This window comes from Acomys minous (assembly GCF_964271855.1).
Source record: "Acomys minous genome assembly, chromosome: 14".
Lineage (NCBI taxonomy): Eukaryota > Metazoa > Chordata > Mammalia > Rodentia > Muridae > Acomys > Acomys minous.
Genome location: NC_140496.1, coordinates 58100321 through 58116927, shown reverse-complemented (window position 1 = coordinate 58116927; position 16607 = coordinate 58100321). Strand labels below are relative to the sequence as shown.

The 16607-nt window shown below is 45.2% G+C and overlaps 1 protein-coding gene and 1 long non-coding RNA gene across 4 annotated transcripts in view; one reads left to right on the top strand and one right to left on the bottom strand.

The window, feature by feature from the left end:
- Positions 1 to 16607, bottom strand: part of VTCN1 (V-set domain containing T cell activation inhibitor 1) — a 68775-nt gene that overhangs the window by 16478 nt on the left and 35690 nt on the right. The window contains exon 2 of the mRNA XM_084757205.1: positions 6506 to 6570. Coding sequence (XP_084613331.1) covers positions 6506 to 6570 — 65 coding nt within the window. The remainder of the gene's footprint in view (positions 1 to 6505; positions 6571 to 16607) is intronic.
- LOC311583523 overlaps positions 1 to 16607 on the top strand; it is a 60857-nt gene that overhangs the window by 43488 nt on the left and 762 nt on the right. For all 3 annotated transcript variants that reach the window (XR_014774557.1, XR_014774558.1, XR_014774559.1), the window contains one exon: positions 3075 to 3192. This is a non-coding gene — a long non-coding RNA (uncharacterized lncRNA). The remainder of the gene's footprint in view (positions 1 to 3074; positions 3193 to 16607) is intronic.

Below are 16607 nucleotides of genomic sequence, written 5' to 3'. Positions count from 1 at the left end.
GGAAACAATTTCAGTCGTGAGTACAGGGTCAGATAGTGTTTACTGCTCTGTTCTTCAGAGAAACAATGTTGCTTGAGTTTGTGAATAAATGGGAGTAAGCACACATCAAAGCACTGCTTATATAATCTATCTATTGCAAGAGCAAAGAGCACGTGCCGAGGTCCCTGCCTTTAAATTTGGAAGAAAGTGAGCCTTTAGGGGGAAAAAAAAAGACAATAAAAATACAGAGTTTCTCAATGAAACCACAGAACAACTGGGACTCAGTCAGAACTACAGTGAAGGTGACTCTATTTTAGAAAGTGTCATTGAAGTTAATCTGGAAAATTACTTTTCAGAAAAAAAACCCATATTATTAGCACAATTATGGAGGAAATGAGATGATAATAACATGTCTCGGTTTGGTAATTGTGTTACGGACTTCATTTTAATGTGTTGGCCTTGAGCCCACAGGTAGGGAATCCACTGACACATCTCCTAGATAACTTGGTAATTAAAAATAGGCAGCTTCGGCGTGCCCGGGGACCTGCTGCAGCTCCAGGTCACTCGTGGTCCTATTCACGATGTGGCAGATGGGATGAGCACAGCACTGATTGGATTCTTATCCATAGGAGATAAAGAGGAGAAATAAAAGCCAGTGGGAAGTTAAAAAATCATGGAGAGGTGGGTTTGCTTCTCATCTGTCCAGCCGCCTGCCAAGAAAGACCTGTTTGTTACACGCATAAGTGCAGAGTCAAAGTGATGACGGAGAATGTCTAGGACGTAATGTGCAAGAACAGAGTCTGTACTCGCAGGTGCAAACACACCCTCAAAGAACAGTGTGTGGCCTGGTGTGAGGCGACTCTCCAGACATGCTGACCCCCGGGGCTCCTGGTGCCTGGTGTGAAACGGAGAGAGCTCTAGAGATGGGTCAGACGCCACTGTCAATTGATAGAGAATTCTTGTGGCTGACATAGGTTAAAATAGTCTCGTCGGCTTCTAAAGTTGCCGCAAACTCCTCAGAAATGGGAATACAGGGGAATTTACTGAAAATAAACAACTAACTCGTAAGGGTATCCCAGGTTGGTTTCTGTTGCTGTAATAAGACAGTGCCCAGGGCCTAGAGAGATGGCTCAGTGGTTAAGAGCACTGTCTGCTCTTCCTGAGTTCAATTCCCAGCAGCCACATGGTGGCTCACAACCATCTATAATGTGATCTCATGCCCTCTTCTGGTGTGCAGAGGTGCGTGCAGGCAGAGCACTGTATACATAATACATTATTTTAAAAAAGAAGAAAAAAGACAGTTTCTGGAAGTGACTTGAAGGAGAGAGGGGGGGAAGGAGGGAAACAGGGAGGGAGGGAGGGAGGGAGGGAGGAAGGGAGGGAGGGAAAGAGGGAGGGAGGGAGGGGTTACTGGGCTTTGCTTTCTCATCACATTCCATGTTGAGGGAAGCCACAGCAAGAGTGCAAGCCAGGAACCTGGAGGCAGGACCTGAAACAGAAACCACAGCGCAGTGGTCCTCAACCTTCCTAAAGCTGTGACCCTTTGATACAGTTCCTCACGTTGTGGTGACCCCCAGCCATAAAATCAGTTTCACTGCTACTTTAGAACTGTAATTTTGCTACTGTTATGAATTGCAAAGCAAATATCTGTGGTCTTAGGCAACTCCTGTGAAGGCATCATTCAACATCACAAAGGGTTGTGACCCCGCAGGCTGGGAGCCACTGCCATAAAGGAAGGCTGCTTACTGCCTCACTTGTCCTGGTTGCTTGGCTACTTTTCTTTGTCTTTTCTAATTAAATGCATGCATACATATGTATATACATACATGCATACTGAAAATAAATATATATTATTTTCAACGTATATGAGTGTCTGCCTGTGTGTGCCGTATGTATCTTGGTGCATCAGGTCCCCTGGAGTTCCAGATGGTTGTGATGCACCATGTGGGTTCTGGCAACCAAAGCTGGGTTCTCTGCAAGAGCAGCAAGTGCTCTTAACTGCCGAGCCATAGCCCCAGCTCCTCAGCTACCTTTGTTATAGCATCCAGGCACCACTCCTGGCGGCTGAGGCATCTTACATTGAGAAGCAACTAAAGAAATGCCTCACAGACCAATCTGACCTGGGTAACACTTCAGTTGAAGTTCCCTCTTTCTAGGGGATTCTAGGTTTCTGTCAAGGTGACAGCTCAAGCTATGACCTCAGGCCAATTCCTGCCATAGCTGTGGTCATGAGATGAAAAGGGTGGGAGGCAGCACAGGCTGGGAAGCTGCAACCTCAGCGTCTCAGGGTTTACACAGGGGAGTGATGTTCAGTAGGTTCTCCCCTGTAGGAGTAGGGATATTTGGGAGGGGAGTACAGGAAACGTGAGCTGAGCATTTCATAGAACTTGGGATGCTGGGCAGCGGGGGGGGGGGGGCAGGATTGCTGGATAAAATTTAGGAAATGAACTGTCTTTTGACACAATGCCTACAGGTTCTATACATAGAACATACTCAAAGCCTTTAGCAGAGGGTCCTGTAGCATCTGCTGGGGTACAGCTGACCAGAACACACCGTATCACATGGCTTAGTGATAGGATCATGCAGCTGTGCAGAACACATCACATCACATGACTTAGTGATAAAGTCATGCAACTGTGCAGAACACACCATAGCACATGGCTTAGTGGTAGAAACATGCAGCTGTGCAGAACGCACCACATCACATGGCTTAGGGGTAGAATCGCACAGCCTGCTCCAAGCTGGGATGACCTATGGGTAGGCATCATGCTAGCCAAAGAGGGAAAAAAGGGTGTGTAGCAGTTGCTCATAAGCAGAAACCAAGAAAGATACTGGGTCAGGAGGAGAGGGAAGATGTAGAGATGTGGCAGAGTGTGGGTGTGTGGGAACATGGCAACGCTATCTCCCTGTCTGGGCCCTAGTTCTGTCACTTTCTGGATATGTGACAGTGGGCGATATTTCCAAGATCTTTATTCGTGCGTTTCTGTGTAAAATGAGGGCACACCCTCATGGGTTCCCTAAAAGGACTAAACGCTACAATGCAAGTAAGGGCTTAACAGCGCACCTGACCTGTCTTTCTAAACCTTAAACCGTAGACATTAAAAGCATGAAGCGCGGCGACGCAGAAAGGCTGCAGATCGGGACCTGGTGAGGTGAGAGAGGGCTGCCTCTCTGAACGCTTCACCCTTGGCGGCTCGCTTCCAGCCTCAGGAGGTAAGAATGAGCGTCAGGCCCGTGCTATGAATGAGTTTAAAGAATTCTGAGGTAGACCTGCTTAATGCCCTGTGTCTGGCAGGAAGGGGAAGCCGGATCAAACCAATCTCCTCTGGCAGGAGCCCAGGCTCCTTCTAGTGTATTTTGGTGATAACAAAGGCCAGATATAAATATGTCAAGGGCCCACCCGTTACAGAGAATATTTAAGAATAAAAGCAATAAAACTGGGGGTATAACTCAGTGACAGAGTACTTTCCTGGCATGTATAAGACCCCAGGCTTGATCCCCAACACTGCAGTGGGTAGATGAGCCATTTCCACAAATGACTGTAGTGTTGGGAAACATATAATGTTTCTGATAAGTATGTAGAATTGTATCCAGTGTCCAAAGGTAGAGCGTGATTAGATGTCCTGTGGCTGCCCGTCTTGACCATCCTAGGTCAGAAAATTGTGTAGTTCCCAAGAGGTGTCGATAATAGAGTATGTGTGTGTGGGTAACATCTGTGGTGTCAAAGCGTGGCAGCCGTTTGTGACGTGCACGTGCCAGGAAGCTTATGAGCACTCTCTAGGTTCTCACAGTGATCTTGAACATTTTAACAATAAGCAAACCGATTCTGGACGTGAAGTTGTCTAATTTGAGACCCATGGATCTGTGTTCCTTCAACTCTCCCACTGTGTGGAACTGTTGGAGAGGCCCCATGAGTGGCTGATAGCGCAGCGCCGGGTGCACTTGCTGTGACTGGGATCTGTTCGGCGACATCTCCTTTCTTCCTGAATATCCTTTAACTGGTGCTGAGGAGAGTCTCTCAACCTCTCTTCAAACAACTCACCGCATGTGGCATCTGTGTTGCATGGCCCACATTTAGAACGCTTGCTTCCTTATTTGCTCGCTTATTTTCACAGTGTTTGGGTGGAACCCAGGCTTTTGCACACTGGGTAAGTATCTTGCGACAGAGATCCATCTTCAGCCCTTGATTTTGTTTTTTGGTTTTTTTTTTAATGTTTTATTTATTAGCATATTAAATTAATTAGGGATATAAAATAATGGGTTTCATCATTTTGATTGTGTGTAATGTGTGTAATAATCTTGACCATATTCACCCGTATTATTCCCATTCTTGTCCCTCTATCTCTCCTGAGGACGCCCTTCTTCTTCTAAGACTCCTTGTTACTTTGTCATCCCCTCCCCGCCCCCACCCCGTGACCCAATAGCTTAATGACAGTTTCTTATATGAGCATAGGTGAGAGATTGTCTACAGCAGTGGCTACACCCTGAGGAAAGAGTCTCCCCTCCCCCAGCAACACGTGTTAACTGCTGAGAGCTCCTTGGGGGAGGGGTGGGCTCATGAGCCTCTTACCCTTAGGAACTGTTAACTGCATATAGATCCTCATGGAGCTTGGTGGGGTGGTTCACGCCTTTAGTCCAGCACTTAGGGAGGCAGAGTCAGGCGGATGGCTGTGAGTTCGAGGCCAGCCTGATCTACAAAGCGAGTCCAGGACAGTCAAGGCTACACAGAGAAACCCTGTCTTGAAAAACCAAACCAAACCAAACCAAACAACAAAACTTCTTGAAGGGATAAGAGAAGAGGAGCACACTTAAGGTTTAGGGATAGGAAAAGAGGTGAAGTCACATAAATCAAAGGAAAATAATCAAAAAGGAATACAGAAGGTCTCTCAGCTACGATGGTTTGGTTTGTGATGATTAGACTTCATGGTTGTGCAAAAGTGGTATGCATTAGTAAAAGGTGTTTTGACCTTTTTATGTGTTCCTGTGCTGGCGACAGGTGGTGGGATACTCTGTGGTAATGACTGTAGCTCCAAGCTGGCTACACAATCATAGAGCCAATGGCCATACTCTGTAGTGCGCTGTGTGACAAGTATGGTGTTTGACAGGTTGGGTGTATTAAACTTGCAGTGTTTCCAACAAACAATTGCTATATTGGAATGCATCCCTGTCATAAATCAAGGGCCATCTGTATTAGAATGAAATAGATTAGCAAGTTCAGAAGTGTATCAGCACACAGGTGGACCTGTGTTGGTTTATGATGATGGAGGCATTAGAGGAAAAACTGTGCTTTTAATAAATGGTTCTGGGTCTCCTGGATAGCCACATGGAAATATTGAACCTTGACCCATCTGCCATGAGCCCTACTCTAGATGGTTTGTAAGCATACTGGCCACAGGTGGAACCACAAAGCTTCTAGAATCTTAGAAGATCTTCAAGGGAGGAAAAAAAAGGATTACGTTAAGTACTGCATATGAAGGAAAAAATTGATGGATTCAGTCTTTCATGCTAAAATGAAGACCATTTGTTCACTGAATGTATTAAGGGAGTAAAAGGCAAGCCATAGGTCAGGAGAGATCTGGTAACACACATAGACAGTTTCCAACCAGAACTATAATAGTTAAAAAGAAAATAAGTGGCTGGAGACATGGTTCCCTGCTTAAGAGAGCATCCTGCTCACTCTTTCAGAGGACCTTAGTTTGGCTTCCCAACCACACTGGGCAGCTCACAACTGCCTGTCACCTGGTTTTCTGTGGTCTAATGCCCTCTTTATGGCCTCCTTAGGCACTGCACTCATGTGCACAAACACTCTCAAACACATATCCACATAATTAAAAGTAAAAATAAAATCTCTTAAAAATAAAAACAGAGAAACTCAATTATTAAATGAGTAGAATATATTTTTGATGATAAGAAAAGTGGGTAAGGATGCTAATACCTTGTCTAAGAAAATGCACATCTAGCAAGTCTCTTTTAGTTCAGGCCTTGTGGCCACTATTTAATAACCACACCCTGGAGGATAGTTATGGAGGAAAGAGACATCTAAAAATATAAAGAGTAAAATCACGAAGTGGCAGCTTGGTCTCAGACCAAAATAAGTATGTTGGCCCTAGTCAGGTGGTTTGTGGGAAGCAGCAGACAAGCAGCTTCAGAGAAGACAGCTGCTGACTTAGCTCCATCATAATTAAAGGATCCGTAACAGATGTCCCAGAGAGGTGGCCTATGACAAGAGGGACAAGAGGGCTTCCTGAGATTGACACAAGCCTTTGAAGCTCGGCTATTGTGGCATCTGTTTCCTACATAATATGGCAGTCGTGGCCAGTTATCCCTCTACCGAAGGCTCCTGTTTAGAAAGGGCTAATGCCAAAGGAGTTAAATGTCTAAGGCCAAGGACAACACAGCACATAGAACATGTGGTCCACTTTGAGGTTCTCTGGGGAGAAATCCTGTTCTTCTCCCATGTCACAATGAATGAGGAGAGGTTTAACGGCGATGGGCACAGCGTGGACTGTGTTTATGTTCCACATACCTGAGATGCCAAAGCCAATGATGAGTGCAATTGCTCCAGCCAGGATAATGATGATGTTAATAACACTATGGACAGAGATGGAGAAACAGGAAGTTACTTCTTTATTCCATCTGACCCACTGCATCACAATGGTCCCGTATAAGACATCTTATATAAGGCATCTAGAGCCCTACTCAGCCTCACTCTTAACAACACTGCCCACATCCTTGAATCATTGTTTTCTTTTCTTGGTTCTCTTTGGAGACTTTCACCTCCATTTTGGCTAGTCTCTTCATCCCTCTAGTCCTTTAATTCTTGTCTCTCCAGACTTACTCAGCATCCTTCCATAGCCTGCCTGTAGGAGCCCTGCCTTCCATCCTACCTCCACTCCCTGAGGACTCCACCTCTTGGTACAGACCCAGGGTCCCCTACGCTCTTTCCCACTGGCCCCCTCATCCTTCCCTTCTAGCCCATCCCCATTCCTTTCTGTCAGCTGCTGATCTGCCGAAACAGTTTCTACCAGAGAAACCACAACGGACCCTCATCATCCTTCTTGTCCCCCCATTCCACTTACTGCTAGCCTGCTTCCAGGAACCATTCCACACACTCCACCTCCACTTCCAGGGGACTCTGTCTTTTGGTGTGAATTCTCCATCTCCCTAGCTATTTCCTTCCACTTCTCTCCAACTTTCCTCTTAGCCCATCTTTATTTCTTTGTGTTACCTGCCAACTGACAGAAGCAGTCTGTACTTGACCCTTCAGCCACCATCTAGAGTGGGCAAGAGCAACCAAAGAACAGAACTACCCACTCAAGAAGACCAGATATCCATGCCAAGAAATACTCCAAACATTATAACTACAGATGCCTAGATCCCAGTGCAAAGATAAATATGAATGGCCAAGACAATGTGCCTCCTCTAAAAGCTGGTAAAGCAATTTTAATAAGCCCTGAGAAATGCAGTTTAGCCGAAGCACAAGACAGGGACTTCAAAATAGCAATTATGAATATGTTTGACGATATTAAAGAGGATATGAACCAGTGCTCTAATGAAAACTGTGAAAGCAAAAACAGTTAAATGAAATATTGAAAATATTTTAAGAGTTCAAGGCATGAAAGTAGAAATAGAGCCAGGCACTGGTGGTACACTTGTTTAATCCTAGCACTCAGGAGGCAGAGGCAGGTGGATCTCTGAGTTTGAGGCTAGCCTGGTCTATAGAATGAATTCCAGGATAGCCAAGGCTACACAGAAACCCTGTCTTGACTCCCGCTCCCCACCCCACCCCCGCTAAAAAAGGAAAAGAAAGAAAGAAGAAATAGGATCACTTAAGAAAACTCAAGCTAAAATAAAATTGGAAATGAAAATGAAAAATTTAGCAAGTCAAACAAAAGCCACAAAGGTAAGCCTCTCTAGCAGATTATAAGACATAGAAGAGAAAATTTCAGGTCTTGAATACAATGTAGAAGAAATGGGCACCTTAGTCAAAGAAAATGTTAAGTCTAAAAAGGTCTAGGCACAAAACATCCAAGATTTTTGGTGCATTATGAAACGACCAAACTGATGAATAGTAGAAATAGAGGAAGGTGAAGAAGCCCACATTAAAGTCACAAAAATATTTCCAACAAAATCATAGAAGACCCTAATTTAAAGTAAGAGGTACTTATCAAGGTACAAAATGCACTCAGGACACCAAATAGTCAAGACCAGAAAAGAAACTCCCCATGAAACATAACAATCAAAATACTGAATATACAGATCAAAGGAAGGATATTAAAATCTGTAAGTGAAAAAGAAAAGATTAAGTAAAGGTAGACCCATTAGAATAACACTGGACTTTTTACTGGAGACTCTGAAAGCCGGACAAGGCTGGAGAGATGTTCTACAATGTCTGAGAGACCACAGATGACTTCCTAGATTTCTATACTCAGCAAAACTATCCACTACAATACACGGAGAAAGAAAAATATTCCATGATAAAGCCAAGTTTAAGCAGTATCCAACCATAAACTCCAGTCTACAGAAGGCATTAAAGGACAGTTTAGGTCCGAAGAGGCTAACTATGTCCAAGAAAACACAAGGAGGGAATACTCTCAGAACAATACCACTATCAAAACAAAATGACAGGAATTGATCAAAATAACTGACTTATAACTCTTAATAGTACTAGTCTCAATTCCTTAATAAAAAGACACAAACTAACACATTAGACTAGAAAACAGGATCCACATTTCTGCTGCATCCAAGAAACACACCATAAAGGATAGACATCACCTCAGGGTAAAAGGATGGGAAAAGCTTTTCTAAGAAAATGGACTCAAGAAGCAAGCTGAAGAAGCTATTTAATATCTGACAATATAGACTTCAAAGCAAAAATAACCAGAAGAATACAACATATGCACCGAGGGAAAAAATCAAGAGGCTATTGCAATTCTAAACACCAAAACAAGGGCACTGTGATGGTTTGAATGCGAATGGCCCCTGTAAGGCTCATATATTTGGATACTTAGTCATCAGCGAGTGGCATTACTTGAGAAGGATTAAGAGGTGTGGTCTTGTTGGAGGAAAGGTATCACTGGGGGTGGGCTTTGAGGTTTCAAATGCCCAGGCCAGGCCCAGGTTCTCTCTCTATTCCTGCTGTCTATGAATACAGATGTAGAATTCTCAGCTCTCCAGCTCCATGCCTGCCTTCTTGCCACCACTCTCCCTGCTGTGATAATGTTTTTCCTTTGTTATAGTTGCCTTGGTCATGGTGTCTCCTTACACGAATAGAGCACTAAAACAGAAGTTGGTACCAGGGAGCAGAGTATTGCTGTGGCAGGCCTAACTGACCTGGTTGTTGATGTAACAGAGACTTTAGGACTTTAGATTAGGAAAGCAGTTGAATGCTTTAAGTGGGTTCTTAGTGGGCCACACTAGTAGGAACATGGAAAGCAGTACGGCTGAGGGTGATTTGAACTGCGGAGGCTTGGCTCAAGAGGGAGGAAGAATTGTTTTGTTTTGTTTTGTTTTGTTTTGTTTTGTTTTGAAGACAAGGTTTCTCTGTGTAGCCTTGGCTGTGCTGGACTCGCTTTGTAGATCAGACTGACCTCCAAACTCACAGAGATCTGCCTGCCTCTGCCTCCCTGAGTGCTGGGATTACAAGTGTACGCCAGTGCACTGGAGAAGAATTTTAGTAGGCTATTCTTGTGATATTTTGTAGAAGAATGTGGCTGCTTTCTGCCCTTGTCCAAAATAATCTGCCTGAGGCTAAATTGAAGAGTCTTGGACTAAGGTGTTGGCAGAGGAGATTTCAAAACAGCCTAGTATCAGCTATGTTGTATGGTTATTAGTGGCCACTCTGATCCAAACCTATAGTCAAAAGGATTAAGCTGAACAAGGGAAAATACAAAATGTACAGTCTGAGGGGAAAAGGAGCATCAGGAAGTGCGAGGAGATGAAGAGCTCGGTATCAGACGGACTACAAGGAGTGGTGACCTCAGGGCAAGGCCGACTCAGATAAGCCTCCAACGTGTGGAAAGGAATTAAAGAAAAGCCTAAGCAGTGAAATTAATAAAGAAACAGTACTACAGCTAAAATCATACATTGACCCTCACACAGTGATAGTGAGTGACTTCAGTACCCCACTCTTGCCAATAAACAGGTTATCCAGACAAAAACTAAACAGAAAAGCTGGGGTTAAATAAGGTAAAAAAAAAAATAAATCAAGTGGCATCAGCAGACATCTGCAGAAAATCCCACACAAACACTAGCAAATTTGCTTTCTTCTCAGTAGCTCACGGAACATTCTCCAAAACTGACCCCATGCGAGGATACAAAGTGAGTCTCGATGGATATGAGAAAATCAAAATGACCCCCTGCGTCCTATCCGACCACCAGGAATTAAAGCTGGATATCAGCAACAAAAACAGCAGAAAAATACATACACTCACGGAACCGGAACAACTCAGTAATAAATACAAAAGTGGGTCAGTGCAGAAACGAAGTTAAAACCTTTTTAAGGTTGAATGAAAATGAAAACACAGCACACCCAAAACCTACAGGATGCAGCGAAATCAGCTCTAAAAAGCCAAGTTCTTAGCACGAAGTGCCTACATCAGAAAACTGGAGAGATCTCCTATCAACAACGTAGCGATGGACGAAAGCTCTAGAACAACCGGAATAAATAACACCTGCAAAGAGGGCAAGAGATAAACAACTCGGGGCTGAAATCAATGAAATAGAAACAAGCAAACACAAACAATCAATGAAGCCAAGACTTAGTTCTTAAAAAAAAAAAAAAACAACAAGATTGAGAAACCCTTAGCCAAATTAACCAAAAGACACAGAAAGATCCAAAAATAATGAAAATTAGAGATGAAAAGGGGGACATTACAACAAACACAGAGACTGTGGCATCACACGCAAGACCTGAACTCAAGCCAGAGGGAGTCCCAGCACTGAGACCCCCCCCCACCAAGAAACTATCTGCAATGGGTATCTGACGGCAAGGGAAAATCAGTTTTCTCCAGTGGCGTTTCCTGGGGTGTATAAACCACGCTCAGGGTCAGGCTCCATGCCCAGCAGTAGATGGCCAACAGGAAACGAACTCGGTAGTATTTTTGTGTGTGTGTGTGTATTTTTGGCTTCATTTTGCTTTGTTTTTTGTTTTTGGCAATTTTTATTATTAGTCTTCTGATTGTAGTTTTGTGGAGTTTTGGTACGTTTTTGGTTTTTGAGAGAGAGAGAGAGAGAGAGAGAGAGAGAGAGAGAGAGGAGAGAAAGAGAGAAAAAACTTAAAGTTGGATAGTTGGGGAGGATTTGAGAGGAATTGGGGGAGGAGAGAACGATCAAAATATATTGTATGAAAAAATGTTTTTAAAAAAAAAACCCCTCATGTTTAGCATTTTCAAGGCCCTAGGTCCCACCCGGGAAGCATCCACAATCCCATCATCCAGACACAAACAGTGCATGATTTTTTAAAATGATTTATTTACTTATTTATATAGTATTCAGCCTGCATGACAGAAGAGGGCACCAGATCTCATTATAGATGGTTATGAGCCACCATGTGGCTTCTGGGAATTGAACTCAGGACCGTTGGAAGAGTAAATGATGCTCTTAACCTCTGAGCCATCTCTCCAGCCCCAGTGCGCGATTTTTGACATACATCCTGACAGCTGTTAATTAATGGATTAACAAATGACACTTGAGAAGGAAAAACGCTAAATAAGACAGTGGTTTACACTCACCGACTGCTTGACTTGCACGATAGACATGGTGTCCCACACACCACTTATAACTTATATTATCTACCACTCAATAACTTGATAAGGCAAACAGGGGCATCGCCTCCACTTTATGAGTGACAAGGAGCTTGTGCATCTTCCCTCAAGGCACTTAGCAAGTGGCAGAGCCGAGGTTAGCCTCGCTCTCAGATCTGCACTCAGCTACTTTGTCCAGTTCTCTTCAGAGTGGAGGCTGGCGGGGGCGGGGAGTAAAGGGAAATGTCCTTTGTACTTAAGCAGTGGTTCCCAAGATGTGGGGCTAAACCCCTCACTTTCTATACTTTCACAGGTGCCGGTTAAGACCGTCAGAAAACACATATATTTACATTATGGTTAATAACCTGGGCTCCAGGAGGGCACCAGGCTTACCTGGCAAGAGTTCTCAGGAGGCACAGCAGAGAGCACTGGTCAAGGGGTGCACAGCAAAGCCATTTCTGAGAAGCTCGGCCTCCGCTGCTGCCCTGCCCTGTCTGTACATCACCGGGAGTGGGTGTGGCCTCACTCAGCCACTGGCGACTCAAGCACTCCCCACACCCACACTGGGGTTACTCAACAGCAGGACAAAAGAGAGCCCAGGGAAGTAAAGAATGGTGTTACAGTGCGAGAAAGGAGGCACACTGCATCTTGCTTTCTGTACTGAATGAGCTCGCTGTGCCCCATCAGAGAGAGCTGACTTGCGAGGAAAAACTTGAGTCAACAGTTGCCTCAGAGCACAAGCCCTGCTGAGGTTCAGCCACCAGGCAGCCAGTGGTACTCTTAAAAAACAGAGCATCTGCTAACCAGCCTCCTCTCTCGCTTCCTTATGCAACCAGGCCTGAGAATAGCTCAGCAAACCAGGAGCAAGAGGCACCTTGTGGCTCACACGGACCGCAGCCACTCACATCTGTGACACGGTTTTCACTTCCTTTGAATATCTGATAACCTTCTGGGGCTCATTTCTTTATAAAATGAGACATGAACAGTTCTCAGTTTACTTACTACAAGCGCATCACAGCTTGCACATAGCCCCCCACTCCCGTTACAGATGTCACAAGTCCAGAAGAGAGAAAGCTGGAATCTGTGTCCTTTCAAGAAGGGAAAATTAAGCTGGCAGTGTTTGGTTATCCTGTCTAGGCCAGGGGTTGACGTGTTAATGTTATTTTTATAAAACGGTGTTTGTTTCTCTTAGTCTCTCTCTTTTCCTGGCTACCACACAAATAATGGAGACTCCATTATATTATTGTAACAAGCTTTACAGCACAATCCTGAGCCATACTGACTCTATTCTTAACCCTCTAAACTAATATGGCTTTCTCCCAGTGTGCACCCCAGAGAGACTTGCGCTTTGTAGCTTTCTCTGCGCCAGCTCCTCTCCTGTGACTTCAAACCCCTACTTCCTCCCCTCTCTTCTCCTCCCCTGGCTGGCAGGAAGTCCAGCCCTATTCTCTCCCCAGCTCAGCGATTGGCTGTAAGCTGCTTTATTGGCATATCAGGGGATCGCTGGAGAGCAATGTTCACACAGCACTGAGACAGGAGATTCTCAGAGCAAGGCTTGTAACCTGACATGGTTGATTACAGAAATAAGCATTTGAATTATACAATAACCTCATGGTCACACCGAAGCAAGGAAGATCCCTTTTTGCCCAGGGACTCAAGATCACTGTAGGCAACATAATGAGATGGTTTCAACAAGTAAATTAAGTTAAAATTAAAAATTGCCAAAAACATACATATACATACACACAGGGAGAGGGTCAGGTGAAGATGAAAGCAGAGAAGTATGTGCTGAGGAAACCAGGTGGGCAATTTCCGGGATCTAGAGCAGATGCGATGCAATGCAGTCTCTCTCCTAGCTCTCAGAAGTAGCTACGCTTGCAGTCTGGACTGTGAGACAACACACTTTCTGTTGTATAAGCCATCTGCTTTGTGCCACTTTGCTATGACTTCCCTAACAAACTAAGAAAAGCATTGCTTTGGGGTCAAGCAGTTGATAGTTCATAATCCCCAAAGGGATATCCATAAATTATTTTTTTTTGCTACATATAGATTTTACTTGTAGCTAGCTATTTGCTATAAGGCCATTCTTTTACATTTTGTTATTTTATTAGTTATTAGTATTAAATTATGTGTGTGCACACATATATATGTGTATGCGAGTTACACCCAGTCCTCGAGGAGGTAAGAAGAGGGTGTTGGATAGTGCTAGAACTGGAGTTAAAGGCATCTGTGAGCCATCTGGTGTGAGAGGTGGGAACTGTGAGCCATCTGGTGTGGGAGGTGGGAACTGTGAGCCATCTGGTGTGGGAGCTGGGAACTGTGAGCCATCTGGTGTGGGAGCTGGGAACTGTGAGCCATCTGGTGTGGGAGCTGGGAACTGTGAGCCATCTGGTGTGGGAGCTGGGAACTGTGAGCCATCTGGTGTGGGAGCTGGGAACTGTGAGCCATCTGGTGTGGGAGCTGGGAACTGTGAGCCATCTGGTGTGGGAGCTGGGAACTGTGAGCCATCTGGTGTGGGAGGTGGGAACTGTGAGCCATCTGGTGTGGGAGGTGGGAACTGTGAGCCATCTGGTGTGGGAGGTGGGAACTGTGAGCCATCTGGTGTGGGAGCTGGGAACTGTGAGCCATCTGGTGTGGGAGCTGGGAACTGTGAGCCATCTGGTGTGGGAGGTGGGAACTGTGAGCCATCTGGTGTGGGAGGTGGGAACTGTGAGCCATCTGGTGTGGGAGGTGAGAACTGTGAGCCATCTGGTGTGGGAGCTGGGAACTGTGAGCCATCTGGTGTGGGAGCTGGGAACTGTGAGCCATCTGGTGTGGGAGCTGGGAACTGTGAGCCATCTGGTGTGGGAGCTGGGAACTGTGAGCCATCTGGTGTGGGAGGTGGGAACTGTGAGCACTCTGGTGTGGGAGGTGAGAACTGTGAGCCATCTGGTGTGGGAGCTGGGAACTGTGAGCCATCTGGTGTGGGAGCTGGGAACTGTGAGCCACTTGGGGTGGGAGCTGGGAACTGAACTTGGGCCTTCTGCAGGAGCAGTACACACACGTACCTTCCGAGCTACCTCGCTAGTCCTATGTATTCATTTTTAAGATTTTATTTTTATCTGTGCTTAGGAACTTAGAGGTAGTTTGAGCAACAGTCCTGCATGCTCACTATCCTAGTTAGTTTCACACAGCCAGGAGTCATCAGAGAAGGGCATCTCATTTGAGAAACTGCCTAGATCAGACTGGCCTGTAGACCTGTTTGTGAGGGATTTCATTGATGAATTGATGCCCACTGTGGGCAGTACCATTCCCTGGGCTGTATGAATAAGCTCGGTAAGCATTAACCTGAGTGAGCCCGCTAGCAAGCAACATTCGTCCATGTTTCCTCCTCCACATTCTTGCTTGAGTTCCTACCCTGCATCCCTCAATGGTGGACTCCAGCCAGCAAGGTGAAACAAGCCCCTTTCTCCACCAAGATGCTTTTGATCGGTGCTTTATCCCAGCGATGGAATGAAACTAGAACATTCACTGAGAACAGAACAGGGGACAATGAAGGCTGTGCATTTCAGTTAAAGGAGTTGAGCGCATCCCCATTGCTGCCAGTCCTACGTGTGTCCCCGGATATCAACACAGGGCCTTGCCATCTGTCTGCCAGCTCGTGTTCTGTCTAAGGAGTCACCTGGAGATTTTTGTTTTTTGTTTTGTTTTTTGTTTGTTTTTTGTTGTTGTTTTCCTAAACTTATAGTCTCTTGAGAAACCAGTCAGCCTCCAGAGTCTTGGAAAGAGAAGCAGGAACTATCACAGCAGCCAAGCTAAATAATTCCTGTCACTTGCTTGTTAATTTATAAAGAGATGTTTTTCTTTAGGCCACTATACTGGCTGGTTTTGTGTGTCAACTTGACACAAGCTAGAGTCACCAGAAGGGAGCCTCTGAAAGAGAGAAACCTGTTTTTTAGGATCCCAAGTGTGGGATCGGAATGATCTAGTGAGAGAACAGGTGATGTTAATTCACTAGAAGAGCAACCACCTCATGCAGGAGCTTAATTTCTACCAGATAAAAAAGATCCCGTGAACAGACTCTGGGAAGAGATATATAAATGAGCCCAGAACTGGTGGTGGCGTGGTTTGGAGACTTGGGATAGATTTGGCTGTTCATTGCTGCCCTTCAAGACGCTCCTAGAGAAAGCCACTTGAGGAAGGCTTCAGAGCTCCGGCTCCTGCTGAGGCTCTGAGGTCTTGTTACCCTCGGTTCCAGTGGAAGAAATCCTGTGGCTCCCGACCAGAGAATCGTTCCCTGGGACTGATATCCTTAAGGTTTTGTTGTTGTGTCAATTAATCTTCATTTCCTACTGTTTTGGTTAATCAGGTTATAACTGATATAGGCTCGGTCAATAAGTTGTTAATAAAATATTTTGGTTAAAAAAACTGAGTCTACAAGCATCAGTTGAGGAAATGCCTCCAGGAGAAGAGATCCCGCTTAAGGCATTTTCCCAATTAGTTCAATGGGGGAGGGACCAGCCCCTTGTGGGTGGGGCCATCCTGGGCTGGTGGTTCTGGGTTCCATAAGAAAGCAGGCTGAGTGAGCCATGAGGAGCAAGCCAGTAAGCAGCACCCCTCCATGGCCTCTGCATCAGCTCCCGCCTCCGGTTCCTGCCCTGCTTGAGTTCCTGACCTGACTTCCTTTGGGGATGAACAGTGATGTGGAAGTGTAAACTGAATAAACCCTTTCCTTCCCAGCATGCCTTTTCGGTCCTGGTTTTGTTGCAGCAATAGAAACCCCAACTAAGACAGCATCCATTTTGTAATGAGTCAAGTCACCGTCATCTTATGGGCCTTTCATCTGTCAGTCATTCTGCGGGTAACTCTGTGTGTCCTGTGATGCGCACTGATGCACATGCGCTT